The 15879-nt window shown below is 54.1% G+C and overlaps 2 protein-coding genes across 2 annotated transcripts in view; both read left to right on the top strand.

Annotated features, from left to right (window-relative positions):
* LOC140399673 (DNA excision repair protein ERCC-1-like) overlaps positions 1-1956 on the top strand; it is a 342817-nt gene extending 340861 nt beyond the window's left edge. Inside the window, exon 9 of the mRNA XM_072489217.1 lies at positions 1775-1956. Within this exon, the coding sequence (XP_072345318.1) occupies positions 1775-1843 (69 nt within the window). The 3' untranslated portion in view covers positions 1844-1956. The remainder of the gene's footprint in view (positions 1-1774) is intronic.
* A 7973-nt stretch (positions 1957-9929) lies between these two features.
* Positions 9930-14390, top strand: LOC140399672 (uncharacterized; the record flags this gene model as incomplete). Its single annotated transcript, XM_072489216.1, has 1 exon — positions 9930-14390. A coding segment is annotated over one exon (1737 nt), but the record flags the coding sequence as incomplete, so codon positions are not given.
* Between the last annotated feature and the right edge of the window lie 1489 nt (positions 14391-15879).

Here is a 15879-nt window from a genome sequence, read left to right as displayed (position 1 = left end):
GTGAAGAAGGCCTATGGAGTGTTGGCCTTTATTGGTAGAGGGATTGAGTTCCGGAGTCGGGAGGTCATGTTGCAGCTGTACAGAACTCAAGTACGGCCGCATTTGGAGTATTGCGTACAGTTCTGGTCACCGCATTATAGGAAGGACGTGGAGGCTTTGGAGCGGGTGCAGAGGAGATTTACCAGGATGTTGCCTGGTATGGAGGGAAAATCTTATGAGGAAAGGCTGACGGACTTGAGGTTGTTTTCGTTGGAGAGAAGAAGGTTAAGAGGAGACTTAATAGAGGCATACAAAATGATCAGGGGGTTGGATAGGGTGGACAGTGAGAGCCTTCTCCCGCGGATGGATATGGCTGGCACGAGGGGACATAACTTTAAACTGAGGGGTAATAGATATAGGACAGAGGTCAGAGGTAGGTTCTTTACGCAAAGAGTAGTGAGGCCGTGGAATGCCATACCTGCTACAGTAGTGAACTCGCCAACATTGAGGGCATTTAAAAGTTTATTGGATAAACATATGGATGATAATGGCATAGTGTAGGTTAGATGGCTTTTGTTTCGGTGCAACATCGTGGGCCGAAGGGCCTGTACTGCGCTGTATTGTTCTATGTTCTATGTTCTCTGGTTGGCAATCAGTAGCTAGTGGTGTCCCTCAGGGATCAGTGTTGGGCCCACAACTGTTCACAATTTACATAGATGATTTGGAGTTGGGGACCAAGGGCAATGTGTCCAAGTTTGCAGACGACACTAAGATGAGTGGTAAAGCAAAAAGTGCAGAGGATACCGGAAGTCTGCAGAGGGATTTGGATAGGCTAAGTGAATGGGCTAGGGTCTGGCAGATGGAATACAATGTTGACAAATGTGAGGTTATCCATTTTGGGAGGAATAACAGCAAAAGGGATTATTATTTAAATGATAAAATATTAAAACATGCTGCTGTGCAGAGAGACCTGGGTGTGCTAGTGCATGAGTCGCAAAAAGTTGGTTTACAGTTGCAGCAGGTGATTAAGAACGCCAATGGAATTTTGCCCTTCATTGCTAGAGGGATGGAGTTTAAGACTAGGGAGGTTTTGCTGCAATTGTATAAGGTGTTAGTGAGGCCACACCTGGAGTATTGCGTTCAGTTTTGGTCTCCTTACCTGAGAAAGGATGTACTGGCGCTGGAGGGTGTGCAGAGGAGATTCACTAGGTTAATCCCAGAGCTGAAGGGGTTGGATTACGAGGAGAGGTTGATTAGACTGGGACTGTACTCGTTGGAATTTAGAAGGATGAGGGGGGATCTTATAGAAACATAAAATTATGAAGGGAATAGATAGGATAGATGCGGGCAGGTTGTTTCCACTGGCGGGTGAAAGCAGAACTAGGGGGCATAGCCTCAAAATAAGGGGAAGTAGATTTAGGACTGAGTTTAGGAGGAACTTCTTCACCCAAAGGGTTGTGAATCTATGGAATTCCTTGCCCAGTGAAGCAGTAGAGGCTCCTTCATTAAATGTTTTTAAGGTAAAGATAGATAGTTTTTTGAAGAATAAAGGGATTAAGGGTTATGGTGTTCGGGCCGGAAAGTGGAGCTGAGTCCACAAAGGATCAGCGATGATCTCATTGAATAGTGGAGCAGGCTTGAGGGGCTGAATGGCCTAATCCTGCTCCCAGTTCTTCTGTTCTTATGAACGGGTGTGATTCCCATGGAGGGAGGAGGGGGGTGGAGGAGGGACAGGAACCCCCCCCCCCCCCACTAGATTTGACCCTGACCTCTTGTGTGCTTGTGCCCCCTACAGGCCCGGAGGCTATTCGACGTCTTCCACGAGCCCTTCCTGCGAGTTCCGAGACCCGAGCCGGGCTCCTGACAGCCCTCCCCCCCCCCCGATCGGAGCGTCGGAGACCCGGAACGTCAGCCGGAGGTCGGGCCGGATCCCGGGATCTTTGCTCCTTTCCGCAATAAAATTCCATCCAGGGGAAATGTGTGTGTGTCGTCTTTCCTTCTCCCTTCCCCCCCCCCTCCCCAACCTGGAAGAGTTGACCTCCACTGGCATTGCTCCCGGATGGAGAGGGTCGGCCGGGTCCTCTGACAGGCGGGCAGGCGGTGACCCAGCCCCGTTTTACCGTCGCGGATGTGGCGGGTGGGGGGGGGGAGAGGGGCAGCCCACGATCAGCGCCGCGCTCCGCGGTGAGGCCCACCAATGGGACGGACCCAGAAAGGAGCCACTCCCTCAGGCGTGGGCCCCAGGGCATCCCAGCATTGCCCCGACGGTGACGTGGGATTCGTGGAGGGTGGGAGTAGGCCCTTCGAGCCTGCTCCGCCTGTCAGTGCGATGAGGGGGGGGGTGGGGCGGCAGGTTAGCACAGCAGTTAGCACTGCTGCCGCCTCAGGGCACCAGGGACCCATGTTCGATTCCCGGCCTTGGCGTAACTCCATCCCTCCTCAACCAAGGGAGGCCAAAGCTGCATCCAGCGCTCTGACCAATACCATGGACAGTTGCAGCAATACTTTGCGACTTTTATACATCAATCCTTTCGCGATAAAGACCAAAATCCCATTCACCGTCCTCACTACCTGCTGCTTCTGGGTACCAACTTTCTGCGATTCACTGCCGGACGCCCAGATCCCTCAGCTCCGAAGCATCCTGAAGTTTCTCCCCATTTCGGGAGTACGTTACTCCGAATCAAAATGGACAACCTCGCGCTCGTCCGCATTAAGCTCCACCTGCCGAATTTTGGCCCGCTCCCCTAACCTATCCCCCCTCCAATTGTAAATGTCTCATTTCCTCCTCGTAGCCGCCTGTCCCGCCTGTTTGTGTCGTCCGCGAAGGCGGCTCCCGTACCTTCCGTCCCCGAGTCGTTGGTGCGGATGGTCCATATTTGGGGGGGGGGGCGGCCCCCGAGGATCCGAACCCTGTGGCGCCCCAGTGGTTCCAGATTATTGCAATTTGCAGCTATTCAGATTTGAGATATTGGATTGAGATCAATTCCAGATTATTGCAATTTGCAGATATTCAGATTTGAGATATTGGATTGAGATCAATTCCAGATTATTGCAATTTGAGATATTGGATTGAGATCAATTCCAGATTATTGCAATTTGCAGATATTCAGATTTGAGATATTGGATTGAGATCAATTCCAGATTATTGCAATTTGCAGATATTCAGATTTGAGATATTGGATTGAGATCAATTCCAGATTATTGCAATTTGCAGATATTCAGATTTGAGATATTGGATTGAGATCAATTCCAGATTATTGCAATTTGCAGATATTCAGATTTGAGATATTGGATTGAGATCAATTCCAGATTATTGCAATTTGCAGATTTGAGATATTGGATTGAGTTAAATTCCAGATTATTGCAATTTGCAGATATTCAGATTTGAGATATTGGATTGAGATCAATTCCAGATTATTGCAATTTGCAGATATTCAGATTTGAGATATTGGATTGAGATCAATTCCAGATTATTGCAATTTGCAGATTTGAGATATTGGATTGAGATAAATTCCAGATTATTGTAATTTGCAGATATTCAGATTTGAGATATTGGATTGAGATCAATTCCAGATTATTGCAATTTGCAGATATTCAGATTTGAGATATTGGATTGAGATCAATTCCAGATTATTGCAATTTGCAGATATTCAGATTTGAGATATTGGATTGAGATCAATTCCAGATTATTGCAATTTGCAGATTTGAGATATTGGATTGAGTTAAATTCCAGATTATTGCAATTTGCAGATATTCAGATTTGAGATATTGGATTGAGATCAATTCCAGATTATTGCAATTTGCAGATATTCAGATTTGAGATATTGGATTGAGATCAATTCCAGATTATTGCAATTTGCAGATTTGAGATATTGGATTGAGATAAATTCCAGATTATTGTAATTTGCAGATATTCAGATTTGAGATATTGGATTGAGATCAATTCCAGATTATTGCAATTTGCAGCTATTCAGATTTGAGATATTGGACTGAGATCAATTCCAGATTATTGCAATTTGCAGCTATTCAGATTTGAGATATTGGATTGAGATCAATTCCAGATTATTGCAACTTGCAGATATTCAGATTTGAGATATTGAATTGAGATCAATTCCAGATTATTGCAATTTGCAGATTTGAGATATTGGATTGAGTTAAATTCCAGATTATTGCAATTTGCAGATATTCAGATTTGAGATATTGGATTGAGATCAATTCCAGATTATTGCAATTTGCAGATATTCAGATTTGAGATATTGGATTGAGATCAATTCCAGATTATTGCAATTTGCAGATTTGAGATATTGGATTGAGATCAATTCCAGATTATTGCAATTTGCAGATATTCAGATTTGAGATATTGGATTGAGATCAATTCCAGATTATTGCAATTTGCAGATTTGAGATATTGGATTGAGATCAATTGCAGATTATTGCAATTTGCAGATATTCAGATTTGAGATATTGGATTGAGATCAATTCCAGATTATTGCAATTTGCAGATTTGAGATATTGGATTGAGATCAATTCCAGATTATTGCAATTTGCAGATATTCAGATTTGAGATATTGGATTGAGATACATCTCAAATTATTGCAATTTGCAGGTTTGAGATATTCTGCAGATATTTGAATATGTTTGTCTTCATTTGGATCCCTGGGGGGCTCCATCCCATCAAAGTTCACCCTTTGCAAACATTGCTTGCTGCAGGTTATATTTTTTTGGTTTATTTTAATTGCTAACTATCTCAGGTGGAGGGAGACTGGTCAGAGTTGAGGGGCCCGGAACCCGGGGAAGGGGTCGGGTTTCCCCACCGGACGGGCCCGGCGGCCTGTTGGTGTGCACTGTCTGCCGTCGTCCCCCGTCCGGTTCCGGTCTGATGCAGGGGAGGTGGGAGCGGGCGCCGGAAGTGACGGGCGGGTCAGGGGGTCGCCGCCGGGCCAGACCGGAAGTGGGGGAGCCTGGAGCTGCAGCCGAGGATACCAGGCGACAGGTAACTGCCCCCGTCCACGGGGGGGGGGATTAAACCCCCGGGAGCCGCCCCAGACCGGGGGGAAAGGCTCCCCCCGCGGCCCAGCTCGGCCATGCATCCCCCGGGGCGGCTGGGGGAGGCCGGGGCGGTGCAAAAAGGGGGAAAGTAGCCCTGGGGCCGAAAGGGGCCGAGGGGCCGGCGGGAAGGGCCCCGCCCCGCCGCCCAAATCTGCAAAATCACCAATGCAGCAACCGGGGGCCGACCCCCCTTTGCAACCCCGCATCCGGCCAGCCGCTTTTGCAAAAGAAAACTAAAACGGCTTGTGTGTGTGTGTGTGTGTGGGGGGGGGGGGGGCTGCCAATATCAAAATGCAAATTTATGCAAATCGGAAAATGCACCAACCTGGGTTCGACCCCCCCCTCCTCCCAGCTCAGCATCCACATCTGCAAAAATCTGCCATGAATCTGACTTGCTGGGGTGGTCAGTGTCTGCAAAGGGGTAAATGCAACATTCTGGGATCAGCCCTCTTTCCCCCCCCCCCCTATTTAAAATCCTAAATCTCAGCATCTGCAAAAATCTGACTTGCTGGGGGGGGGTCAGTGTCTGCAAAGGGGTAAATGCAACATTCTGGGATCAACCCTCTTTCCCCCCCCCCCCTATTTAAAATCCTAAATCTCAGCATCTGCAAAAATCTGACTTGCTGGGGGGGTCAGTGTCTGCAAAGGGGTAAATGCAACATTCTGGGATCAGCCCCCCCCCCCCCCCCCTATTTAAAATCCTAAATCTCAGCATCTGCAAAAATCTGACTTGCTGGGGTGGTCAGTGTCTGCAAAGGGGTAAATGCAACATTCTGGGATCAACCCTCTTTCCCCCCCCCTCCCATTTAAAATCCTAAATCTCAGCATCTGCAAAAATCTGACTTGCTGGGGGGGGTCAGTGTCTGCAAAGGGGTAAATGCAACATTCTGGGATCAGCCCCCCCCCCCCCTCCCATTTAAAATCCTAAGTCTCAGCATCTGCAAAAATCTGACTTGCTGGGGGGGGTCAGTGTCTGCAAAGGTGTAAATGCAACATTCTGGGATCAGCCCCCCCCCCTCCCATTTAAAATCCTAAGTCTCAGCATCTGCAAAAATGTGACTTGCTGGGGGGGGTCAGTGTGTGCAAAGGGGTAAATGCAACATTCTGGGATCAGCCCTCTTTCCCCCCCCCCCCTATTTAAAATCCTAAATCTCAGCATCTGCAAAAATCTGACTTGCTGGGGGGGGGTCAGTGTCTGCAAAGGGGTAAATGCAACATTCTGGGATCAACCCTCTTTCCCCCCCCCCCCTATTTAAAATCCTAAATCTCAGCATCTGCAAAAATCTGACTTGCTGGGGTGTCAGTGTCTGCAAAGGTGTAAATGCAACATTCTGGGATCAGCCCTCTTTTCCCCCCCCCCTATTTAAAATCCTAAATCTCAGCATCTGCAAAAATCTGACTTGCTGGGGGGGTCAGTGTCTGCAAAGGTGTAAATGCAACATTCTGGGATCAACCCTCTTTCGCCCCCCCCTATTTAAAATCCTAAATCTCAGCATCTGCAAAAATCTGACTTGCTGGGGGGGTCAGTGTCTGCAAAGGGGTAAATGCAACATTCTGGGATCAGCCCCCCCCCCTATTTAAAATCCTAAATCTCAGCATCTGCAAAAATCTGACTTGCTGGGGTGGTCAGTGTCTGCAAAGGGGTAAATGCAACATTCTGGGATCAACCCTCTTTCCCCCCCCCCTCCCATTTAAAATCCTAAATCTCAGCATCTGCAAAAATCTGACTTGCTGGGGGGGTCAGTGTCTGCAAAGGGGTAAATGCAACATTCTGGGATCAGCCCCCCCCCCCCTCCCATTTAAAATCCTAAGTCTCAGCATCTGCAAAAATCTGACTTGCTGGGGGGGGTCAGTGTCTGCAAAGGTGTAAATGCAACATTCTGGGATCAGCCCCCCCCCCCCCTCCCATTTAAAATCCTAAGTCTCAGCATCTGCAAAAATGTGACTTGCTGGGGTGTCAGTGTGTGCAAAGGTGTAAATGCAACATTCTGGGATCAACCCTCTTTCCCCCCCCCCCCTATTTAAAATCCTAAATCTCAGCATCTGCAAAAATCTGACTTGCTGGGGGGGGTCAGTGTCTGCAAAGGTGTAAATGCAACATTCTGGGATCAGCCCTCTTTCCCCCCCCCCCCCCCCCCCCATTTAAAATCCTAAATCGCTGAGCATCCACATCTGCAAAAATCTGCGATGAATCTGACTTGCGGGGGTTAATCATAGACGATCATAGAATTTACAGTGCAGAAGGAGGCCATTCGGCCCATCGAGTCTGCACCGGCTCGCGGAAAGAGCACCCCCCCCCCCCCCAAGGTCCACACCTCCACCCTATCCCCATAACCCAGTAACCCCACCCAACACCAAGGGCAATTTTGGACACTAAGGGCGATTTACCAAGGCCAATCCACCCAACCTGCACATCTTTGGACTGTGGGAGGAAACCGGAGCACCCGGAGGAAACCCACGCAGACACGGGGAGGACGCGCAGACTCCGCACAGACAGTGACCCAAGCCGGGAATCGAACCTGGAGCTGTGAAGCAATTGTGCTATCCACAATGCTACCGTGCTGCCCTTGAGAACAAATAAATCTACACCCCATCATTCTACCGTAATCCATGTAACTATCCAATAGCTGCTTGAAGGTCCCTAATGTTTCCGATTCAACTACTTCCACAGGCAGTGTATTCCATGCCCCCACTACTCTCTGGGTAAAGAACCTACCTCTGATATCCCTCCTATATCTTCCACCTTTCACCTTAAATTTATGTCCCCTTGTAATGGTTTGTTCCACCCGGGGAAAAAGTCTCTGACTGTCTACTCTTATCTATTCCCCTGATCATCTTATAAACCTCTATCAAGTCACCCCTCATCCTTCTCCGCTCTAATGAGAAAAGGCCGAGCACCCTCAACCTTTCCTCGTAAGACCTACTCTCCATTCCAGGCAACATCCCGGTAAACCTCCCCTGAACCCTCTCCAAAGCTCCCACATCCTTCCCAAATAAATGCAACATTCTGGGATCAACCCCCCCCCCCCCCCCCATTTTAAATCCTAAATCTGAACATCTGCATTTGCAAAAATCAGCTATTAATCTGCTATGTTGGAATGTAAATATCTGCAAATCTATGAATGCAACATCATGGGATCAACCCCCAATTAAATGTCATCTTCCGAATTAGTTATATTTACTAAAATCAGCTATTAATCTGCACGGTTGAGATGTCAGTATCTGCAAAGGTGTAAATAATAATCTTTATTATTGCAACAAGTAGACTTACATTAACACTGCAATGACGTTACTGTGAAAAGCCCCTAGTCACCACATTCCGGCGCCTGTTCGGGTACGCAGAGGGGAGAATTCAGAATGTCCAATTCACCCAACAAGCACGTCTTTCGGGACTTGTGGGAGGAAACCGGAGCCCCCGGAGGAAACCCACGCAGACACGGGGAGAACGTGCAGACTCCGCACAGACAGTGACCCAAGCCGGGGATCGAACCCGGGACCCTGGAGCTGTGAGGCAGCTGTGCTACCCACTGTGCTACAATCCCAATTAAATGCCTTGTTTCTAAATGGTTATGTTTGCAAAAATCGGCCATTAATCTGAACTATTGAAACGTAAATATCTGCAAAGGTAGAAATGCAACATTGTGGAAAGAACCTCCATTTAAATATCTTAAATCTAAATGTGTATATTTGCAAAAATCAGCAATTCATCTGAATTGTTGGAATTCAAATCTCTGCAATTCTATAAATGCAACATTCTGAGATTAATCCCCGTTTAAATATCTTAAATCTAAGTATCTATGTTTGCAAATATTAATCTGAGTTATTAAAATCTAAATGTCTCCAAATCTATAAGCTGTAATATTGTGGAATTTAATCTCGATTAAAGTACTTTAAAATATAAATATCTGGATGTATAAACTTTAATACCGCAACATTTTTTTGTGGGGTGGGGGGGGGGAGGCGAGTGGTGTCTGATTGATGAATCAGGCCTCGCACTTTTCATTGCCGTTTGAAAGCCGCCGCGAGCAGGATTTGCTCTGATGAGTGCGAGGCGGAAAACTTCGACGGGAGGGAAAAGTGAAACTGGACGCCACGCACACCGCGCCTGGTCTCAATTGCCTCTTTGCCTTGTCCCCTTGCTCTCTGCAGGGTCGCCCGTCGATGCCATCAGCGCCCTCCTGCCCCGCTCGCCCGTCTGCCCCCTCCCTCCCCCACGGAGGTCGGGCGCGCCTGTGCGACACGATAGGAGGACAAAGCCCGGAGGGGAGGAGGGAGAGAGGAGCGGGCCTGGAAGACAAGGCCGGAGAAGAGGAGCGTCCTTGGTGAAGGAGGGGGGGGGGGGGGCGGGCGGCGGGAGACTGGCGCCAGCCCAGCGGGAGGAGGTCTCCGACTCGTGAGGCGAACCAGACCCCCCCCCCCCCCGCCCGCCCGCCGCCGCCTCCCCCCCGCTCCCCTGAGCATCGCGCCCACCGTCGATGAGCGAGCCCAGCTGGGACTCCCGAGAGAGCCTGCACGAGACGCGCCCCTCGCCGACGGAGCTGGTGGACGACCGGGATGGACGGACGGGCGGCCAGGAGGACGAGAGCGCCGCGGACGGAGCCCCGGGGGCGGGCGCCCGGCCTCCGGGGGGCGGGGCGGCGGCGAGGAGGGCGGGGGGGGCGGGGTGTAGCGCGCCGGGGGGGCGTCCTTGCGCCCCGCCGGCCCCTCCGCTGCGGCGATTGCGGCCGGCGCTTCCGGCGCTCCTGGCGCCTGTGTTGGCACCGCGCCCGGCACCCGCCCCGCACCCCCTTCATCTGCTCCAGCTGCGGGCGGGTGTTCGGCTACTTCCAGGTGTTGGCGCGGCACCGGTGCCCCCAGGAGGCGGCCAGGGGGCCAGCCCCGTCCGATCAGGGCGACGCTGAGCGCCCCTACCTCTGCCCGCTCTGCCCCAAGCGCTTCGCCACCCCCTGGTACCTCCAGAAGCACCGGCGCCGCCACGAACGCCCGCCCGCCTTTGTCTGCGCCGACTGCGGCCGGGCCTTCAAGGAGCGCTACGAGCTGGCGCGCCACCAGCTGATCCACGACCCCCGGCGCCCCCACCGCTGCCCGGTCTGCCTCCAGCGCTTCGGCCGGCCCGAGGGGCTGGCCTGCCACCTGCGGGCACAGCACGGGCCTCCTCGCCGCCGCCCCTTCCGCTGTGGCGTGTGCGGCAAGGCCTACAGCCGCTCGGCCCACCTCCTGCGCCACGAGTACGGGCACACGGGCGAGCGGCCGTACCCCTGCGGCGAGTGCGGCAAGGCCTTCCGCGACCCCGGCACCCTCCGCCGGCACCGGCGGCTGCACCAGCGGCCCCCGGCCCCGCCGCCGCAGCCGGCGGACGAGCCGCCGGCGGCCAGCAGCCCGGCCGGGGTCGCCAGCTGCGGGGGGTGCGGCCGGGCCGCCCCCTGCCGCGAGTGCCGGGGCCCCCCCGCGGCGGCGGCCGCCCCCCGCCCCCCCGGCGGGCATCAAGTGCGCCGTCTGCGGCAAGCCCTTTGCCGACGCCGGCGCCCTCGCCCGCCACCACCTGCAGGGCCACGCCGGCCAGGGCCCCTTCGCCTGCCCCCTCTGCCGGCTGGCCTTCGCCGCCTCGGGCGAGCTGCAGGCCCACCAGGCGGCCCACGGCCACCCGCCCCCCCCCCCCCGGCTTCGCCTGCGGGCAGTGCGGGCGCAGCTACAGCCGGGCGTCGCACCTCCTGCGCCACCAGCGCAGTCACACCGACGAGCGGCCTTTCGCCTGCCCGGCCTGCGGGAAAGGCTTCGTCAACTCCTACGAGCTGCTGCGTCACCGCCTGACGCACACGGACGAGGCGCCCCACCCGTGCCCGCTCTGCGACAAGCGCTTCAAGCGGCCCCACTACCTGGCGCAGCACCTGCGCACCCACAGCGACCAGACGCCCTACGCCTGCCCGTCTTGCGACAAGAGCTTCAAGACGGCCTCCTACCTCCTCAAGCACCAGAGCCGGCACCAGCCCGAGCCCCCCCGCCACACCTGCCCGGCCTGCGGCAAGGGCTTCCGCTACCCCTACGAGCTGGCCCGCCACGGGCGATCGCACTCGGACCAGGCCCCGTACCCCTGCCCGGCCTGCCCCCGGGCCTTCAAGAGCAGCCGCGACCTGGACCAGCACGCCCGCCTCCACACGGGCGAGCGCCCCTACGTCTGCTCCTCCTGCGGCAAGGGCTTCACCCGCTCCTCCATGCTGGGCCGCCACCGTCGCACCCACACCCAGCTGCGCCCCCACGCCTGCCCGGCCTGCGGCAAGGCCTTCAAGGCCCCCTCGGGCCTGCGGGGCCACCAGCGGCGGAACTGCCGGGCCTTCCGGGCGGGGGCCGGGGGCGCGGCCCCGCCCCCCCCCGAGCCCCCCGAGGCGCCGCCGGCCCGAGTCCCGGACGAGCCCCCGCCGGAGGCGGGACCCCCCGGCGCCCAGCCCCACGACTGCGCCCTCTGCCACCGCACCTTCCCCCAGCTGGTGGACTTCCTGAAGCACCGGTGCCAGCTCCCCGAGCAGCAGCAGCCGGCCTTCCGGTGCCCCCGCTGCCCCGAGGCCTTCGCCCGCGCCTTCGAGCTGGCCTGCCACCTCCCATGTCACGCCTCCGACGCCCCACTCCACTGCCCCCGCTGACCGAGGGAGGAGGGAGGCGACCGTGGCACTCTTTCACCTCCCTCCCTCTTCCCAGGTGATTCATGCCAAGTCCAGTCCTCCAACCCGACATTCTCTCCTTCCCACTCTCTGTCTCTCTATCTCTCTCTCTCTTTCTCTTTCTCTCTCTCTCTTTCTCTCCGTCTCTCTCTCTCTCCCTGTCTCTATCTCTCTCTGTCTCTCCGTCTTTCTCTCCGTCTTTCTCTCTCTCCGTCTTTCTCTCTCTCTGTCTCTCCATCTTTCTCTCTCTCTCTCTCCGTCTCTCTTTCTCTTTCTCTCCGTCTCTCTCTCTCTTTCTCTCCGTCTCTCTCTCTCTCCCTGTCTCTATCTCTCTCTGTCTCTCCGTCTTTCTCACCGTCTTTCTCTCTGTCTTTCTCTCTCTCCGTCTTTCTCTCTCTCTGTCTCTCTCTCTCTGTCTCTGTCTCTCCATCTTTCTCTCTCTCTCTCTCTCTCCGTCTCTCTTTCTCTTTCTCTCTGTCTCTCTCTCTCTCTGTCTCTCTCTCTCTCTGTCTCTCTCTCTCTCTCTCTGTCTCTCCGTCTCTCTCTCTCTGTCTCTCTCTCCATCTTTTTCTCTCTCTCTCTCTCTCTCTCTCTGTCTCTCTATCCATCTTCATCTCTCTCTCTGTCTCTCTCTCTCTGTCTCTCTATCCATCTTCATCTCTCTCTCTGTCTCTCTCTCTGTCTCTCTTTCTCTCTGTCTCTCTCTCTGTCTCTCTCTCTGTTTTTCTCTCTGTCTTTCTCACTGTCTTTCTCTCTCTGTCTCTCTCCGTCTCTCTCTCTCTCTGTCTCTCCGTCTTTCTCTCTCTCTCTCTCTGTCTCTCTCTCTGTGTCTCTGTCTCTCTCTCTGTTTTTCTCTCTGTTTTTCTCTCTGTCTTTCTCTCTCTGTCTCTGTCTCTCTCCCTCTGTCTCTGTCTCTCTCTCTCTGTCTCTCTCTCTCTGCCTCTCAGTCTCTCTCTGTCTCACTCACTGTCTCTCTCTGTCTGTCTCTGTCTCTCTCTCACTGTCTCTCTCACTGTCTCTCTCACTGTCTCTCTCACTGTCTCTCTCACTGTCTCTCTCTGTCTCTACTGTCTCTCTCTGTCTCTCTCACTGTCTCTCTCTCTGTCTCTCCCTCTCTCTCTCACCCTCTCTCTAACTCTCTCTCTCTCTGTCTCTCACACTCTCTCTCTCTGTCTCACCCCATCCCGCTCCCTACCAAGAAGCTCCAAGCCCTGTCAGTCATGTCCTGTGCTGCGCTTCTGGCCGCTCGGCTGCAGGGGGCATCGTTATCCACCCAACCCCATGCCAGTCTTGAGAAGGTGCACGCCAGTGTAGTGAGGGGGTGGGGGTTTTGTTTGGGTGGGGGGGAGGGTGTGGGCCTTTGCATGACGGCGCCCTGGTCGAATAGCCGGCGTGAGCTGGATGAGAACAATAATGTTGACTGGACAGTTGTCCCTCCTGAATATTGTCTGTAAATATCTTTGCTATCGAGACATCTTCCGAGAACTCCCCTCACCTTCTTCCTTCCACTCTCTCTCTCTCTCTCTCTCTCTCTCTCTCACTCTCTCTCTCCATCTCCCTCTCTCTGTCTCTCTCTCTCACTCTCTCTCTCTATCTCCCTCTCTCTGTCTCCGTCTCTCTCTCTCTCACTCTCCGTCTCTCTCGGTGTCTCTCACTCGCTCTCTCCGTCTCTCTCTGTTTGTCTCTCTCACTCTCTCTCTCCATCTCTCTCTCTGTCTCTCTCTCTATGTCTCTCTCACTCTGTCTCTCTCACTCTGTCTCTCTCTGTCTCTCTCACTCTCTCTGTCTCTCTCACTCTCTCTTTCTGTCTCTCTCTCACTCTGTCTCTCTCACTCTGTCTCTCTCACTCTGTCTCTCACTCTCTGTCTCTCTCACTCTCTGTCTCTCTCACTCCCTGTCTCTCTCACTCCCTGTCTCTCTCACTCTCCGTCTCTCTCTCACTCTGTCTCTCTATCTCTCTCTCTCTCACTCTCTGTCTCTCTGTCTCTCTCACTCTCTGTCCCTCTCCCTCTCTGTCTCTCTCTCTCTCTCTCTCTCTCTCCCGCCCTGTCTCTTTCTGTCTCGCTCTGTCTCTCTCACTCTCTCTCTCCGTCTCTCTCTCTGTCTCTCTCTCTCTCTCTGTCTCTCTCACTCTGTCTCTCTCACTCTGTCTCTCTCACTCTGTCTCTCTCACTCTGTCTCTCTCACTCTGTCTCTCTCACTCTGTCTCTCTCACTCTGTCTCTCTCACTCTGTCGCTCTCACTCTGTCGCTCTCTCTCCGTCTCTCTCTCTCACTCTCTCTCACTCTCTGTCTCTCTCTGTCTCTCTCACTCTCTCTCTGTCTCTCACACTCTCTCTCTCTAACTCTGTCTCTCTCACTCTCTCTCTCTCTCTGTCTCTCTCTCTCTCTGTCTCTCTCACTCTCTCTCTCACCCTCTGTCTCTCTCGCTCTCTCTCTATCACTCTCTCTCTCTCTCACTCTCTGTCTCTCTCTCTCTGTCTCTCTGTCTCTGCCTCTCTCTCTCTGTCTCTGCCTCTCTCTCTCTGTCTCTCTCTCCTTTGTTTCTTTCCCTCCATCATTCCCTGTCCAATCCCCTGCACCCTCCCTGTCAGAATGATTGCTTTGCTCTGTAATATCCGCATAATGGCTCCTGTCTCGCTGTACAAATGTCTCGCGTTTAAATAAAGCACGGACCCTCCCTCGGGCGTGTCTCATTGCCTCCTGATGATTTCTCTTTCATTCAGTGCCTCTGACGTCTCCGTTGCTGGACCTCCTCCTGTTCCTGTGTCACAGGCTCGAGGAGGGGGCTGAATGGGCCTCCTCCTGTTCCTGTGTCACAGGCTCGAGGGGCTGAATGGGCCTCCTCCTGTTCCTGTGTCACAGGCTCGAGGGGCTGAATGGGCCTCCTCCTGTTCCTGTGTCACAGGCTCGAGGGGCTGAATGGGCCTCCTCCTGTTCCTGTGTCACAGGCTCGAGGGGCTGAATGGGCCTCCTCCTGTTCCTGTGTCACAGGCTCGAGGGGCTGAATGGGCCTCCTCCTGTTCCTGTGTCACAGGCTCGAGGGGCTGAATGGGCCTCCTCCTGTTCCTGTGTCACAGGCTCGAGGGGCTGAATGGGCCTCCTCCTGTTCCTGTGTAACAGGCTCGAGGGGCTGAATGGGCCTCCTCCTGTTCCTGTGTCACAGGCTCGAGGGGCTGAATGGACCTCCTCCTGTTCCTGTGTCACAGGCTCGAGGGTCTGAATGGGCCTTCTCCGGTTCCTGTGTCACAGGCTCGAGCAGGGGGCTGAATGGGCCTCCTCCTGTTCCTGTGTAACAGGCTCGAGGGGCTGAATGGGCCTCCTCCTGTTCCTGTGTAACAGGCTCGAGGGGCTGAATGGGCCTCCTCCTGTTCCTGTGTCACAGGCTCGAGGGGCTGAATGGACCTCCTCCTGTTCCTGTGTCACAGGCTCGAGGGTCTGAATGGGCCTTCTCCGGTTCCTGTGTCACAGGCTCGAGCAGGGGGCTGAATGGGCCTCCTCCTGTTCCTGTGTAACAGGCTCGAGCAGGGGGCTGAATGGGCCTCCTCCTGTTCCTGTGTAACAGGTTCGAGGGGCTGAATGGGCCTCCTCCTGTTCCAGTGTAACAGGCTCGAGCAGGGGGCTGAATGGGCCTCCTCCTGTTCCTGTGTAACAGGCTCGAGGGGCTGAATGGACCTCCTCCTGTTCCTGTGTCACAGGCTCGAGGGGCTGAATATGCCTCCTCCTGTTCCTGTGTAACAGGCTCGAGCAGGGGGCTGAATAGGCCTCCTCCTGTTCCTGTGTCACAGGCTCGAGCAGGGGGCTGAATGGGCCTCCTCCTGTTCCTGTGTAACAGGTTCGAGGGGCTGAATGGGCCTCCTCCTGTTCCAGTGTAACAGGCTCGAGCAGGGGGCTGAATGGGCCTCCTCGTGTTCCTGTGTCACAGGCTCGAGGGGCTGAATGGACCTCCTCCTGTTCCTGTGTCAGAGGCTCGAGGGGCTGAATGGGCCTCCTCCTGTTCCTGTGTCACAGGCTCGAGCAGGGGGCTGAATGGGCCTCCTCCTGTTCCTGTGTCACAGGCTCGAGCAGGGGGCTGAATGGACCTCCTCCTGTTCCTGTGTAACAGGCTCGAGCAGGGGGCTGAATGGGCCTCCTCCTGTTCCTGTGTCACAGGCTCGAGCAGGGGGCTGAATGGACCTCCTCCTGTTCCCGTGTAA

This window comes from Scyliorhinus torazame, chromosome 23, assembly GCF_047496885.1.
Source record: "Scyliorhinus torazame isolate Kashiwa2021f chromosome 23, sScyTor2.1, whole genome shotgun sequence".
Taxonomy (NCBI): Eukaryota; Metazoa; Chordata; class Chondrichthyes; order Carcharhiniformes; family Scyliorhinidae; genus Scyliorhinus; species Scyliorhinus torazame.
Note: the sequence above shows the minus strand (reverse complement) of the source record. Positions and strands in the feature narration are given on the sequence as shown.